The sequence below is a fragment of the Lactuca sativa genome, chromosome 5 (assembly GCF_002870075.4).
Source record: "Lactuca sativa cultivar Salinas chromosome 5, Lsat_Salinas_v11, whole genome shotgun sequence".
In the NCBI taxonomy this organism is placed as follows: Eukaryota; Viridiplantae; Streptophyta; class Magnoliopsida; order Asterales; family Asteraceae; genus Lactuca; species Lactuca sativa.
Genome location: NC_056627.2, coordinates 304,707,055 through 304,724,071, shown reverse-complemented (window position 1 = coordinate 304,724,071; position 17,017 = coordinate 304,707,055). Strand labels below are relative to the sequence as shown.

At 37.3% G+C, this 17,017-nt stretch overlaps 1 protein-coding gene across 1 annotated transcript; it reads right to left on the bottom strand.

The window, feature by feature from the left end:
* Window positions 1-12,046: 12,046 nt before the first annotated feature.
* On the bottom strand, window positions 12,047-12,981 carry LOC111888029 (chlorophyll a-b binding protein of LHCII type 1). The gene has a single exon (XM_023884143.3). The coding sequence runs from the start codon at window positions 12,910-12,912 to the stop codon at window positions 12,112-12,114; it is 801 nt and encodes a 266-aa protein (XP_023739911.1). The 5' UTR covers window positions 12,913-12,981; the 3' UTR covers window positions 12,047-12,111.
* Window positions 12,982-17,017: the final 4,036 nt, after the last annotated feature.

Sequence of the window (17,017 nt, the reverse complement as noted above, 5' to 3'; positions counted from 1 at the left end):
CACCAATGTAAATATTTATTATGGATCTGTTAGATTTGAAAAGAAATCATTCTACCTTAAGAAATTTTATATACAAAGTGAGAAATCCTTTTATCTTAAACTATTTATACACAATTTTACAAATAGGAAACTTCTTTTAAATTGTTAGGTGTTAATATTTTGAATTGAAAACAATAATAAGAAATGTGAAATGATCATATACAAAGTGAGGACATACAAGCATATTCATGATTTCAATGCTTAAAGCATTACCACCACCACCACCATCACCTTTAAATAATTTATTTAATATTTTTTTATTTAAGTGTATTTATATGTATTATTAAAAATATTAATAATAATGAATTTAAAAATTAGTATACTTGTTTATATTTTTAATATAATAATAATAATAATAATAATAATAATAATAATAATAATAATAATAATAATAATAAGGTTTTTGTTTGCAGAAAAGTCCTAATATTTTTTTGCAGAAAAGTCTCAATATTTTGGATCATTTTGTGAAATAGTCCTAATATTTTGTGTCAGTTTATGAAATAGTTTGTTGTCAGTTCCAACCGGTCAAAAGAGTCAAAATGCATACTTTTGCCGGTTTTTAGGACTTTTTCGTAACCAAAAATTAGTTTATGACTAAAACATAAATTAGGCCAAAATTTTAGGACTTTATTGGAGATTTCCCTTAAACATATTGGTAGATTTCAAGCTTTCAACCCTATCTAACCTTCTACCAAAGCCATAGAATAGAATTCATTCTCTTACGATACATGCTCTACATGGCCAGAGGCTACATACCAGTACCACCATGAATCTAAGTCCTTTCACTGATCACACGGTCAAAGGTATAACTTTGCTACCATAAATAGCAGAAATAATAACAACGGAAAAGCACATAGCACATATAACACATAACATTCAATTGTTCATATATATTGAACTCAGCGTGAAATAACCGAGGGTTAAAATAGTAATTTGTTCAGCACTTCATTACAATAATTAAGTTTCTTCGTTGAAAACCGAGAGCTTTATTGAAAACTGGGCCTTGCGAGGGTTGAGATTCAAACCGAAAAGATAAATTTCTTGGGCTTCTCAGGCACTTCGGGACGTGTTTCGGGTATTGGGAATAGTTCCGGGGCCTCGGGTGTAACGTCCCAAAATTCAAGACTAAAAATTTCTTTTAATAAGACATTACTTTAAGCAAATTCATCATTTCAAAACATAACAGAGTACTAGTTTCCAAAATACACGTTCGTTATCAGAGTAAACATTACCAGGCTGTCTAATCTATGGTGTGTGCCATGCGATCACCCCGAGCTCTTCCCTCCGCTACCGGAAGTACCTGAAACCAAAACTGAAAACCGTAAGCACGAAGCTTAGTGAGTTCCCCACACTACCACATACCATGCATAACCACATACTGCACATACTGGGTCAAGCCCGCTATTCTGGGCCTCGCCCCCTATCTCGGGCCTCGCCCGCTATAACGGTCCCGCCGCTCGAGGCCCCGCCTGGCTTCGAGCCCCGCTCGGATACAGATCTGTTTCACTCAGGCCTCGCCTGTCACACGGCCTCACCCACTAACATATAATAGCACGTAAACATATCACATCACATCACATAATCTAAACACATCCTAACGGATCTTGTCCTAAGGCCTCGCCTATCTTTGGGCCCCGCCCTTGTCCTGCTACTGATGAGTCATGGAACCCCGTCCATACTCCTGCTGATAGTGAGGTACGGGCCCAGCCCACCCTCACTCCTTCCCTAACTTGGGCCTTGCCCATGATCTGCTGCTACTGAGATATGGAACACCATCCACACTCTGCTATTGGTGAGATATGGGACCTCGTCCACACTCACCTCCCTACCAGGCACATACAAGTATCACACAGACAACAAGTATAAACTATCACTTAAACCATTCCTTGGGCACCCGCCCTCTATCATTGGACCTCGTCCCGAATATCATACTAGCATACTGTGCCTAGGGCTAACCCCCGAGTCTTCTACTCGTAACTACATGGGCCAACATTGTGGCCGTAGACCCATTCATACAAAGGGAAACTCACCTGCACTGGCTGAACTGGCTGATGAACCCACTAGCTGCTGCCCGGCAACTCTTTGAACTCCTGCTCCACTTGCTCCCCGAGCTACCAATGTCAAAGCAACACTGAGTCTAACTGACCCCTGAAAGACAACCAAGTCAAATCTGGTCAAAGTCAAAGTCCTAGTCCAAGTCAACCTTCCAGGTCAACCCTACTCGCCGAGTCACCCTACTGACTCGCCGAGTCCATATGTTCAGAGTCCTTCTATTCGCGACTCAACTCGTCGAGTCAGTCCATGACTCGCCGAGTCTACCGGTTACCGAGTCCTGACCTGTCCAACTCACCGAGTCTCTATACGATTCACTGATTCGAGTCTCAAATCGAAGGGTTTGGGGTTTCGCGACCTGACTCGCTGAGTCCAAGAACAGACTCGCCGAGTCCAGGACAACTTTCAACAGACTCGCCGAGTTGTTCTTCCAACTCGCCGAGTTCCTGCCCAACTTCATCTAACTCGACGAGCTGTTCATCCCACTCGTCGAGTTCCTCCAAATCTTCATGCTACTCGCCGAGTCCACTCAAAGGACTCGCCGAGTCCATCCAGTCCTTCATACATGCAGAGGACTTTTGAGTCATGCAGGGACTCAAATCTGTAGATCTACCCTTCCCAAGCCTATTCCTCACGTAAAGTTGCAAACTTTACGTGTAGAGAAGGAGATCTAGGCAAAATACACCATAAACTAGGGTTTAAGGCAAGAAAGCTCCATAATCGACTCAAGGGCTGATGCTTTACGGGATTCTAAACCAAAACAAGCATGGATCTAAGGTCGCAACCTTAGATATGGACTTCAAGCTCGAGATTGATCTTAAACATGGCTTAAAAGCCCCAAAACTCATAACCAAAAAAGATCTAAAGGAGAGAAACGACTTTAATACCTTCAATATCTCAGAAGGGTTCCCCAATCTTCGGATCCAAGGCCACTCCTTGATGCTTCAATGATTCCCACTTCTTCTTCTTCCTTTAAATCACTCAAAATGGCTAAAAGCTTGAATGAGCACAATGGAGGCTTAGGGTGCGGTGTTCTGGGTGTGAGAGACAGTAAAGGAACCCTAGGGGAGAGAATAAGACGATTAAATAGGCTCCAAGCCCCGAATTTAGTGTTTTCCTCTCATAGACCAGACTCGCCAAGTCCACTTGGCCGACTTGCCGAGTTGGTCACTTACACCTCGACCCGGATCCCGCTCGGACTCGCCGAGTCCCTCCTTGGACTCGCCGAGTCGACCCCTAAACTTAGGGTTTTCTTTCCTTTCTTGGTCTTCAAAACTTTGGGTGTTACATCAGGGGAAGTTGAAATAGTAAAAGTATGAGTTTAGGGGTGAAAAATGCCAAAATCCAAAAAACTTATCCGGGTAATTTCGCACCTTTATATAGGGTAAGATATAGGGTAAGAGGGCTCGGATCCGAAGGGAGGAAGGGGCGGCTGGCTGCTCGGATGCGAAGACACGCGTCAAGCCTCGGACACTCTATAGCGTTGGGCACGCGTCGGACTCAGGAGCTTCGAATGCTACACGCGTTGGTCGTTGGTTGGACTGCACTTCGGATGGGAGGGGTGGCAAGACGTGGATTGGACACAGGGCGAGCTGCGAGGATCCGATGACGTGGCCGAACTAAGGCCATGCGATTTTTCTCGGATTTCAAATTTTTCTCGATTTTTGTGTTCCAAACTTATAAAATCCATAACTTTCGCATATGGGCTCCGTTATTGTCGTTCTTTATATGCACGCGTAGGTGAAATTATGTTCTACAACTTTCGTTTAGAATTCGTTGGCTAATTTTGACTTTATTTTTAATATTATTATTTTTAACAGACCGGGATAGGAAAATCCGTTAAAAAATCTTAACTTCTTCATCCGACGTTCGTTTTCACCAGTCTTTTTACCGTTGTACTACTATTGATGAGACCTTCGATTCTCATTTTGGTTGTGTCGGCTGAAAATCACTCGATCTTTATTTCGAGTTTTTAGCTGTCTATTGTTATTCTGAAACTTAGAAAATTTGTAACTTCCTCATACGAAGTCAGATTTGGACGTTCTGTTTATGAAAATTCTCAGTTTAACAAATACTACGAATTTCATTTAGATCACCAAGGCTAAAAAGTATTTTATCAAAAACTCACTTTTTACGTCATTCGACGTCGTGCCGGTTTTGTCGCGGATCGTCGATTGGTCATAACTTCTTCGCTATAACTCGGATTTTGATGAGGTTTTCGCCTAAATGTTTCTAACGAAATTATCTACAACTTTCAATAATAAAATTCTACAACTTTCAACATTTTTCTTTTGATTGGAATCTCATAAGACTTCCAATATTTTCCGAGTGATTCTAAACATTGTTTTAGTTTATTTCTAAAAAAACTCATCTGTTAGAACTCAATACTTAAATTTCATATAATATTTCATAATATTATTTATTACAAAACACGATAACTAAACGTGTATGTTACAAAAAAATTATATCGATATTGGTATCATTTTAGTGAGCAAAATTAATCATGTATTTTGGTATATTTTATTTAAATTTTTGCTCAAAATAAAATAAAGTTTTTAACAAAATTAAATTTAATTAGTAATGTTTATTTGGCTCCACTAATAACTATTGGACACGTGGGTTTACTTGTGTAACACCCCAATTTTTTTTTTCAAACTTTAATATGATATGGTTTTAAAAACATTCAGGTGTTAACCCACATTTAACAAAAATCGGTCCCATAAAAACATTTACAAATTTAAAATAGTGGGTGTTACCATTAAGCATCAATACAACCATAGCAAGCAAATAAGAATTTACATCAATATAATTAATAAGGAACTTTACAAGTTCCACTCCATTTTCTATTGGTTGACTTCTAACTTCCATCTATCATTCTCTCTCTCCTTAAGTTTAACCTATGATACATGACATTAAAAAGAGATACATAAGACAATAATGTCTCGTGAGCTATGTGAGTTTGTGACCCAAAACATTTATCATATTTTTACCAAAAACATTTCATCTTTGCAAAACATAGTTTTAGACCATAGAACATTTTCAAGATTTTTCAATCAAAACTCATTTCATACATGTCATAAATATCCTTTCATATCTTATTATTTCATTTCCTTTCATTTCATTTAAAAATTTATATTTTCATATTTCATTTTCTTTAATCATTAAGGGCTAATTCCGGTATGAAATTGTTGACATTTTTATACTTAGGATCTACGTCCAATAAAGGAACCACTCCCAAGTGTAAACCAAGGTGGAAAGAACAAATCAATCCACCAAGGCATCATTTCCATTAGGACATCTATCTCGTGAAGGGGAGGTGTCACCCCGATAGATTCCTCAAGTGCCTCTTACGAGGTATCATGGCCCGGGCAGTTTTCATTTCATTACTTTCCAATTCTTTTCATTACTTTCCATTCCTTTTCACTACTTTACATTTCTTCTCATAACTTTTCATGCTTTACACATTTCATACATTAGTATCATAAAATCATTTCAAAAGTAAAGCTTCTATATTTCAAAACATTCGATCTTTCAAAGCGTTCTTTTCTTTCAAAAACATTCTTTCCTTTAAGTCACTCTTTCAGTATACCAATTCCCAAAACATTTGACGCTTTCATTTCAAAACATTTCATATATCAAAGCATTGCATTTCATTATCATAAAATCATTTTGCCATGTACCCCAAAGTGGGAAAAATGCCAACACGTACTCACCTCAATCACAAGAAGGCTAGCTAGTCATCTTGTACTTCCTTTCCTTAGAGCAACACTCTCAAATACCACATATATAACATATAGACACAAGTCATTAAAATGACCAAAATACCCCTCAAATGTTCCATTACTAAATTTTACTGCTTCATACTATTCCTCATTCAAAAATATGAATGTAGGCGAAAACCGCGTGCAAATATGAGTCCGTATGCAAAAGTTATGAGGAAAATACTAAAGTTCAGATTTTTGGTCGAGCTAGGAAAACTGATGCATGTGCACGGGCCGCGTGCCTGGTCACGCGGGTCGCGTCCCGTAGCAGCCCCAACACCACCAAAAAATTACTTTTTGAGTCTTAAACTTGCTTAGATGGTTTTGGTCTTTTAGGTAACCATTTGGAACATCTATAAAGGTCTTTAAGCACTACTAGAGGATGTTTTATCATGTCAAAACATTCAACTTAATTCATTAAGTCCTCAATCAAAATGTTAAGTTCATAATGCTTACAAGCATTCAAATGAAAGGGTTAAGAGTTCAAGTTGCTCAAAAACACTCTTTAACCAATATGACTTATTCCCAAATCATTTAATACATCATTGGGTGTTGTCAATTACATAAACCACCATTAATCTCATTTCAAATACGTAATCCAACTATGGAATCCTCAATTTCATTCCATGTTTCCTAAATTGCCCTTTTTCCCAAAAAATCACTAGAGATAGAAACTTACTAGCATCCCCTCATGTTTGTGCTTCACTATCATCTCTTGAGTGTCAATTCATGTTCATGAATATCATTCACTTCTTATATGAGATTCATTATGTAATTATCAATAAATTTCCCAAAATGCCCATATGGCCAATTATTCCATAAATTCAACTATAGATCACTCAATCCTTCATGTTCTTGCATTCAAATCATATTTTTAGTATCAATTCATGATTATGAGTATTATATACTCATCAAATGCTCACATTCCAAGAATTTCATTGTTTTCATCACAATTTATCACATAATTATCTAAAACCCATGTTTATGTAACATTCTCCCATCATAGATGTGTTTGATCATTCTAATTGGATTCATAGCCATCAAACATCATCTAGGTCATTGAATCCATTCTAAATCTAAGATATAAATATAAAATCACCAATTTGAATTTCTAGGGTTCATGAGGGTTTTTGATGGGATTTGAGCATTCTAACACTTCCTAAGTGTGCATGCAACCCTAATAACCTTGAATCTGTGTTTTCTCTATATACATGCAAATTTCTTTTTCAAGGTTATTTCCTAACTAGCATGGCATGGGGAATAAATAAAATATAAAACTAGTAGAAATACATACCTTATTGTTGCTTGGATTCCTTCAAGACTTTGTGAGCCTAGCACCCCAAATGTTGTGCCTCAAATGCTTCACACAACACCACAAAACTTGGAATAACATGGGAGAATACTTTTAGCACTCAAAAATCGGTTATGCCCTCTCTAGTAACACTAGGTCACGATTTTGCTAGCCAAAGGGTCCCTTTTATAATGGTGTCACAACTAGGGTTTCATTAAGAAGACCCATAATTGTCATGACTCTTCATTTCTCATGACCCATGGGTTTGTAACTCCCATGGACTATCCATGGAGCTCCAAATGGTTACATCCATAACCCATAAACCATGGATCATTAATCCACCATAAAATAATTGATGATTGTCATAATCAACCCTATATATTTAATTAGTCTCACTTTGATCACCAAATTAATACTAGATTAATACTTGATCAATACTATTATTAATATATTAGAACTTATAATATATTAATAATCATAAGTGCCTTATTCTCTCATTTAGTCTATCCAAGTATTGCAATGCCATGCAACCCAAATGGACCATGCCGGGTCGGGTCAAGTACATACCAAATAAAGTTATGGACTTAGACACTATATCTAACAGTTTTCACCCAAATTCTCAAATCCATCAATGGGATGATTAGATTGAGATTTGGATCATCAAAACAACTCAAGGGATGTTAGAAAACAAAACCCAATCAAATTCGACATTGGGGTTCATCCCCTTCATCAATTCGAATTTTAAGCTAAATGGGGAAGTGTTTTATACCTTGCATGCCTTGAATCCTTCTCTCCTTTGCTTGTTTGCTTAATTCACTACTTGAATCACACCCTATATGGGAGGTAGAAGAAGAATCGCCATTAGAAGCTCTCTAGAATGCTTCATACGTATCTGGAAGAGAAGTGAGGAGAATGTTCATCTTATTTCCTTCTTTTTCACATTTAGTCCCTCAAATATCACAATTTTTTTTTTCAGAAATGGTCTATTCTTCCAACATATGTGACTTTTCTTTGATAATATACATCCTAAGTCCATCTCCATCCATTACATAAATTTTTTTAGTCACTTCGATTAGTTGAGTCAACCCTTAGTCAAACATACTTTACCAAATTGGCACTTTTGGTCACATAACTCTGAAAATGTTAACATTTCAACCTTTAACTTTCTAAGCTTTATATCAACTAATGATAATTACCATTTGAATGACTTAATTATGTAAATAATCCTTTATTTAATTACTTAATTAATTTAAGAACCTTATCTTAAATTTTAGTATGTTACAATTATCTACCCCTTAAAAGGATTCCGTCCTCGGAATCAAACCGCGAGCCATCTCATTTGATTTTCGTCCCATCACTTTGTAATTTCTATGATGTCCATTTCATTTGTTCGTCTCTTCAAACTTGTAACCTATTCTAATAATTATTAATTACATCATTAGGAGTTATTAATCTTCTTGGACACTTTTACCCTTTTTTTCCCTTTTTGATCTTTTAACAACGTCATACTATAAGGTTATCCAACCTTAACTCACACATCCTAACATGTACCAACAAGCTTTAAGTCATTTATGAATCCTTATCGGTTCCATCCAACCCATCAATCATGATTTGACCATTTATTTACTTAGGCATTTGACGTTGCTTAAGTACATCCTTTTGTGCTCAAGCACATCAATATTATTTCTTTATTTTTCCATACTCTTCACCATCAACTCATTACATTCTATTATACTCTTAAGCATAATACGCGATGCTTACACTATAGTGCATCACACATTCCAAATTATGGTTACTTTTAAACTTCCATTTCATTTTATTTTATCACTTTATCTCCTGCTAATGCTTCTACCTTTCTTCCCACAGTTCTTTCTTTAAAGTTACAAAAATGGCACTTTACGCTCCATAGCATTAACAAGTCAATTTTTTATATACTAACGATGCTTTCCCTCAGCCTCCTCAACAAGATGAACCAAAAATGTATAACTTTCCTTGTCTACTACCTTTACACCAATAGTACCATACTATTTAAGTATATATATAATTCTAGGACCTTGTCCCTCACTCCCTTCATTCATCTTAACTATTGTGTCAAACTAAAATCTCATTTCATGATTTAACCCATTTCTCAGGTCGTACGCCTAATCATATTATGACAAGAAGTTTTTAATCGCATGGTGTTGCTTCAATTCAACTCTCAAAAAGTTGTTGGGTTCGAATGATCTTACCACTTGTAACTTGATTCTTCCCGACTATCTACCCCTTAAAAGAAATGAATGCATTTCTTTTAAGGTTAAATCAAAAGATGATTTTCATTATGCATGCCTCATTTAACATTGTTGATCGAGTACTCGATTTCTCTATTGTGCACTTCATCAATTTATCTTCTCAATTATCATCATACTTTACATCTTTCTTTTGATTGCCCTTTCCTTATGAATACACAAACAACTTTTGTATCGGTTGATTTATGCATCCTTTGGTCATAGACAAGTGACCCGCAATGCTCTGAGCCAAAGCTCTATCTTTTATAGGAACTCATAACATAAGATCTCATAATTATAAGTCTAACCGATCTTGTCTGGTTGTTGTATACATACTAGTAGTAATACTCAACCCTAGTACTCAGTTTTACTTGAGTGTGCTCGGTCCGCATCACCAGGTTACATAAATTCGAAGCTCTAAATCTTGTATTCTTGGATTGTTCGTGCCACTCATAATTTCAAACATCAAGTGTTATTCTTACACGGCCCCCAGAGTGTTATGAGTTCTTATAACATCGCATCATCACACTTTCGTATCATTCTTACCATCTACCCCTTAAAAGAAATTAGGGCATTTCTTTTAAGGTCCAAGTCACTCTTTTATTCTTACACTGAAATTATTCATTTCTCTAACATGTCCATGGAAATTTCAAAATTTCCCTACTCATCATCATCTTCTTGACAGTCCTTTTATATGAACTTCAGGTACTCATTCTCTTGATGTTCAATTTGCATCTTCTGATATTCCATCATGTGGAAACGTCTTCCTACTTTATCGGTCGTGGAACACCTTCTAGATACTTCTCTTTCATCATCAAACTATCATACTTTGGAGTCTTGTTTCTTTTGACGCCCTTGTCATGTTCTCTGTGTAATCTTAACATTTTCTCACACCTCGCAGAATAAGTAGGGCTTACAAAGTTTCTCCTGTTAAACTTTTCATCATAATAGTCTAGCACCCTAAGGTAAGGTACTCTCATGGACTTATCATCATCACTTTTAGTTTCCATTATTTTTACCATTCAAGGCGGTCTTCATATTGTTTGTCTTCTTTCAAGCTTAATAAATACCTTCAGGTATTTAACACTATCCTTCTTTTCTCGTAATGACTTCACTCACTAGTTTAGTATATTAGGTTAATGCACCATTGCTCACCTTTTACTAGTATCCTGGCTTCACAAGGACACGTTCCTTTCACATTTACCATTACACTCGACACTCGATATTGTTATCATATGGTTGTCAACTCGTAGGATTCCAATATATCTCATCGATTCAACCACATCATACTCCTTTCCAAGTTTTCCTGGTGTCGCTTTCTAGTACTATCTCTATTTTATCATCATATCACCGTTGCGCCAATTAGTTTATTGGCCCACCTTCTCGTGTCATCAATCATATTCTCGTATTTACTTTCATCAAGATATGAAGTTCATGATTCCATTCCATTCTTTTCTTTATCAATCTGCTTGTGATTTAAAGTTCTCACTCCTATGTAATATTACAAGCTTGTCCCAAATAACCAACTTCTACTAGTTACTTAACCATACATTTGGAATTTCAATTCTTGTCCCATTTTTTACTTTTACCAAAAGTCAACTATGTCTCCTTTTAGCTAATTGTTTGTTAACAATTTAAATAGCTCAATTCAATTCATTCATTGGTGTTTCTAACTCATTACCAATGATACTAAAAGGGTATAAACTCAATTTCAACCATATATCAAATTTATCCAAAGTAATTTCTCATTTTCATACTAGTTGTTTGACTTTGACAAAAAAAGTCAAAGCTTTCAAAATTTTCCATTATCCATTTACATGTATTAAATTCCTTCATGACTCTTATTTAATACACAGCATGCGTTTATTAAGACCCTAACTCACTCAAATCCTTACCACATTTCACAAAACCCCTTCATGTTTCCACCAAGTTCGTGTATGTATCATGTGTGTATAATAGTACGTGCCCTATACTATTATACCCACCTCATACATAATCGACCTTGACTTCACCACTAAAAGGTTATGATTCACTAGTTTAGATTATCAATATACTAGTCTTACTTCGATTACTCACTATAGAATCACTCAATGTAGCATTTTATGATTTCATCTAAACTTATCCAAAGTGTCATAAGCATTTAACTAAGGCAATTCTTATCATCATTCATTGCATAGGATACAACCTACATGAAGTCATGATAATCTTATGTATCATTCATACTTTTCCTAACCAAAGTCTAAGCCTAGTAAACTATAGCTATGATACCAAACTGTAACACCCCAATTTAAATTTCTAGGGTTCATGAGGGTTTTCATCCAAATTCTCAAATCCATCAATGAGATGATTGGATTGAGATTAGGATCATCAAAACAACTCAATAGATGTTAGATACCAAAACCCTAATCATCACCACCCCCACTTCATGTTATAAGATATTATAACATGACCTCAATAGACCCATTTCTAATGCTCTAATTTCCAATGGTCCGACACTTTTTTGCATTGGAATCGAGGTATGTTTCTAGTAGTGATATATCAAGCATGAAACTACAGCGAATAATATGTCCTTGATCCTAAAATCCGTTTTTCAATTTATCATATTATGTGATTTAGCATGTGTTATAAGGTGAATGACGTAATTAAAAACATATTTAATATTAATTCACACATCATGGTACATAAAATAAAACATTGACTACATTCACTTTCCGGGAACAAAGTTTGTGGCATAAGACCAGGCGTTGTTGGCAACGGGATCAGCAAGGTGATCAGCGAGGTTCTCCAGTGGTCCCTTCCCTGTGACAATAGCTTGAACAAAGAAGCCAAACATGGAGAACATGGCTAATCTTCCATTCTTGAGCTCCTTTACTTTCAACTCAGCAAAAGCCTCTGGATCATCAGCAAGCCCTAATGGGTCGAAGCTACCACCAGGGTAAAGTGGGTCAACAACCTCTCCCAAGGGTCCACCGGCGATTCTGTAACCCTCAACCGCACCCATCAAGATGACTTGGGTGGCCCAGATGGCCAAGATGCTTTGGGCATGGATCAAACTAGGGTTTCCCAAGTAATCAAGCCCACCTTCGCTGAAGATCTGGGATCCAGCCTTGAACCATACAGCCTCACCGAACTTCACACCATTACGAGCCAAGAGCTCAGGGAAGACGCACCCAAGAGCTCCAAGCATCGCCCATCTGCTGTGGATCACCTCAAGCTCACGGTTCTTTGCAAATGTCTCTGGATCTGCTGAAAGCCCGGCGGTGTCCCAGCCGTAGTCACCGGGGAACTCACCGGTCAGGTATGATGGGGCCTCGCCGGAGAATGGGCCTAGGTACTTCACCCTGTCAGGACCGTACCATGGGCTTCCTGATGGTGCAACCTTCTTGGCAGCTGCCGTCTTCCTCATTGAAACTCGTCCATTTCCGAAAACCTCTGAACCTGATGGAACTGTTTTCACCGCTTGTCCGGCGAAAGCAGATGAGAGAGCCATGCTGGAAGCAGCCATTGAATATCTTCTCAAATTATATATTGAATGTTGGAGGCTAGCTGACTGCTTGAGTCTGATGAGCTCTTCGCAAGTGCTATAAATAGTCCATTGTGGATTATCTAATTTCTATGGTGTTTATCTTCCGGATCTTTTGCTTTTGTTTTGATTGGAGGATGATATCTTTGATGGCTAAGAACAGCATCTATCCAGAACACCAACCAAGGAACGACACGTGTATCTTTAATTAAGTAGTTCCAAGATTTCCCATTCCAAAAATCTAAAACATACGTCTTGCCTCAAAGCAAACCATGACTCATGTTTAATACTGTAATTAACATATGTATTTGAATTGAGATTTATGGGTTGATAACCCAGCGTATTTTACCACGTTAGGAATTGCTTTTTCATAAAGTGATGTTACAAAAATGATATTTTAAATTTGAGAATTTTTATTAGTTTGTAAAAATAAATAGTCTATGTTTCAAATAAGAGCCTCTAAACGGTTAATAACCTTAAAAATCTTTAAAAAACATTACGTCATCTTTCTAATATAAATATCATCAGATCATTCTTTCATCTAACTTCAAATATATCTTCATCTTTGTTTCTTCCTTCATCAAATAACATCCATCATTTCTGCCGTCCAGGATCACAACAATAGTCTCCGACGCGGAGGAGATTGAGTTCAGCAGACGAGCAAAATTACACCTTGATTGAACCCACCTCCTGATGTTGAACATCAGTGGAGGTCTCCCTCATAGCCAAGACGGCCTTCCTCTTAGCTATGGCTCGCCAGACATTGGAGATAATGTCGTCTTTACTATCCTCATGACCAGAGTCGGTGACACAAGGCGGGGCAACCGTCGTAATAGGTTGAACAGTCAAGGGCCGTTCTCTGAAGGTTGCAGAAGAACCCTCCAAATCCAACGTTACCGCAGGAGAAGTCACGGCGAGCCAATCATCCCTGCATGACAGAGGAAGAGTTTCAACAAGATCAGTCTCTTGATGCTCTAGCTTCCCCCGATACCGCTTCCGCAGGACATCGCCCATAGAAAGAGGGGACTCAACACTTGCAAAATGAAAACACGTGACACCCAATTTTTTTTTTTTTTTTTTTTGCAAAAATTTTAAACTTTTAAAACCCATCTTAAATTAAATTAAAACAACTGAAATAGTCATAACATAATCCATCAACTTAATAACCATATAAAATAAGTGTGGAAGTAATAATAATAATAAGGTCCCAACAAAATAACTAGTAGCGATGTCCCGATGCTCCATGTCAAGCCTTAGCCTCTTTAATCTTAACACCTGAAAAGTTATAAGGGAAAAACGTAAGCACGAAGCTTAGTGAATTCAAACACAGACATTTTACTAACATTCATATTTACTAGCCCTAATTCCAATTATAATGATAAAGGCAAAGAACGAATCAATGTCTATATTACGAGAAGGACTTGTAGGTTTGAACCGCACCGGGAAGATCCTGTATCATTTGGCCCTAATCACTGCACCTCACGAAGAGTATTACGTTGGTGATCTTACCTACCCACCGCACCGGTAAATCCGTATCCTTTGGTGGTGTCCCCATATCCATAATTAGTTACATACAGTGCACATGTACGAATTAAAACAATACTTATATAGCATGCTTTTATAATAAATTCAAATAATCACACACGAGCTAACTAGCAAACACAATCATTAATACAACGGTGTGAGAGAACTCACCTTGAGTGAGTATTAAGGATGGCTAACAATCAAATAATGCTACCAAACTTGAGCAAACTTCAAAACCTCACCTAAGAAGGACTAAAGGTTAGAAAGGAGAATTAATGAAGCTATGAGTTGAGAAAAGAGTAATCACAGCAAGGTCTCTAAAACAGACCTGCTGTTCAAAACGGATTTACTCCAAAATCTAAAACAGAAACATAGCTTTAACTAAATTTTATAGAAAACTATGATTACTCAGGATTCCATAACTATAAAGAACTCATTCTAACTCCAAAAGATGAATTAAATATGAATTTTACAAAATGGTGTATCACTTCTGTCTCCAACAATACAGTCAAGTAATGTTGGCCAATTCTACTCAATTTTGGAGTAGAATTCGTCAAAAAGAAAATTAAGAGAAGTAAAGGACATACAAGTGAAAGTCTCAGAGTTGGAATTGAATAAAAATCATCTCTCAAACTCAAGATATAAAATTCACATTGTGGACAATCACAACACTAGCAAAAACTGGTGACTGCCCACTGACCTGGAGTGTGGATCCATTATAACCAATTTATAATTGGAAATAACACTCCATATTCTCCAAATCTTAAATTCATAATATAAGAAACATATAGAAACTTGGAATCACTCTGGATCCTTTTCCAAGCCTTAGAAATGATGAAAACAAAATGACATATCAGAACAGACCCGGATCAGACCTAACACCAAAGATGCCATTATTTCACATAGATAAAGCCCTTATCAGTGAGGTTAGCCTTCTTAAGAAAGTTAGCCAACTCAATTTGTGAACTTTTGGAACTGGTTTGGGGTCCGTTTGAGTTCTAGAGCTCCAGATATGATTTTTACAAAATGACTACAGATCTGATGGAAAACAGAATCGTAGCCACCCGTGATTCCTTTTTGGCTTATCCATCCTTCTCCTTTTGAAACACATTTTAAGATGTGTTCATCATCCCAATTCAGTACCCATGATAATGGTGGTACTAAAAAGGGTTAGGGATCATTAGGATTTCATTTAGCCACAAGGATGTAATAATAATCAACATGAAAATAAACATAAGCACATAAAATCATCATTCTCCCTTTTAGGGTTTCTATGATCTTTTGCCACATGTAATCCCCTAGATCCATCGTCCACCATATGTGGGGTGAAGATAGGATCTTGAGATGATGTATAACATACAATTACAAATAAAATAAGAAGGAGAAGAGGTGAAGATGAAATCATAAAACTAGAACAAGGTTATGAATCAAGTTGTAAGAAAGGATAAGGAGGCTCATACCAATACGAATCAAGGCTGGAAATGAACAAGAATTAAGCTCCAAACAGCCCCTTGGCTGCTCTTGATCCCAAAGAGAGAGAGAGAGGGACGATTTTTGAGAGAGAGGGAGGGTTTAGAGTGTTTTCCTTGTGTGTGATCCAAATGATTCAATTTACACATTAAGTACTATTAACTAGATGGACTTTGCAAATAGGCCCATAACCCATGGACTTCAATAAAAGGAGTTTACAAGATGATCAAAATAGTCCAATAACATAAGAAATTAGACATTGGTTAAATAAATTAACCCAAGGTTACAAGGATAATTAAATTAAAATAACCAAACGTACCGAGAAAATCCAGGGCGTTACAACTCTCCCCTACTAAGAACGGACTTCGTCCTCGAAGTCAACACCTAGAAACAGATCCGGATAATGAACCCGCATCTCGCATTCCGGTTCCCAAGTCCATTCCGAACCCTTCCTATGTTGCCATTGCACCTTAACCAGGTTTATAGTCTTGTTGCGGAGAGCTTTCGTCTTTCGTTCTAAAATAGCGATTGGTTTCTCAACATAATTGAGACGCTCGTCAATTTGTATGTCCTCCAGTGGTATCACAGCGGTCTCATCAACAACGCATTTTCGTAATTGAGACACGTGGAACGTATTATGAATTAGACTAAGCTCGTCAGGAAGCTCTAAACGGTAAGCCACCTTCCCCACACGAGCTATGACCTTGTAGGGTCCAATGAATCGGGGTCCGAGCTTTCCCCGCTTCCGAAATCGAATCACACCTTTCCAGGGGGAGACTTTAAGCAACACATAATCTCCCACCTGGAAATCAAGATTGGAGCATCTTTTGTCGGCATAACTTTTCTGACGACTGCTCGCTGTGACCAAATGATCCCGAATCACTTGGATTTTCTCCGTAGTCCGTAGCACGATATCGGTACTCCCAAGTACCCTCTGCCCAACCTCGCCCCAACAAACAGGCGTCCTGCACTTCCTCCCGTACAAGGCTTCATATGGAGGCATTTTAATGCTCGAGTGATAGCTATTGTTATAAGAAAACTTAGCTAGATGTAGATGGTCATCCCAACTACCCCCAAAATCAATCGCACATGC

Excerpts from the sequence above, each read along its gene's own strand:
- LOC111888029 (XM_023884143.3), bottom strand. The coding sequence starts at position 12,912 with ATGGCTGCTTCCAGCATGGCTCTCTCATCTGCTTTCGCCGGACAAGCG.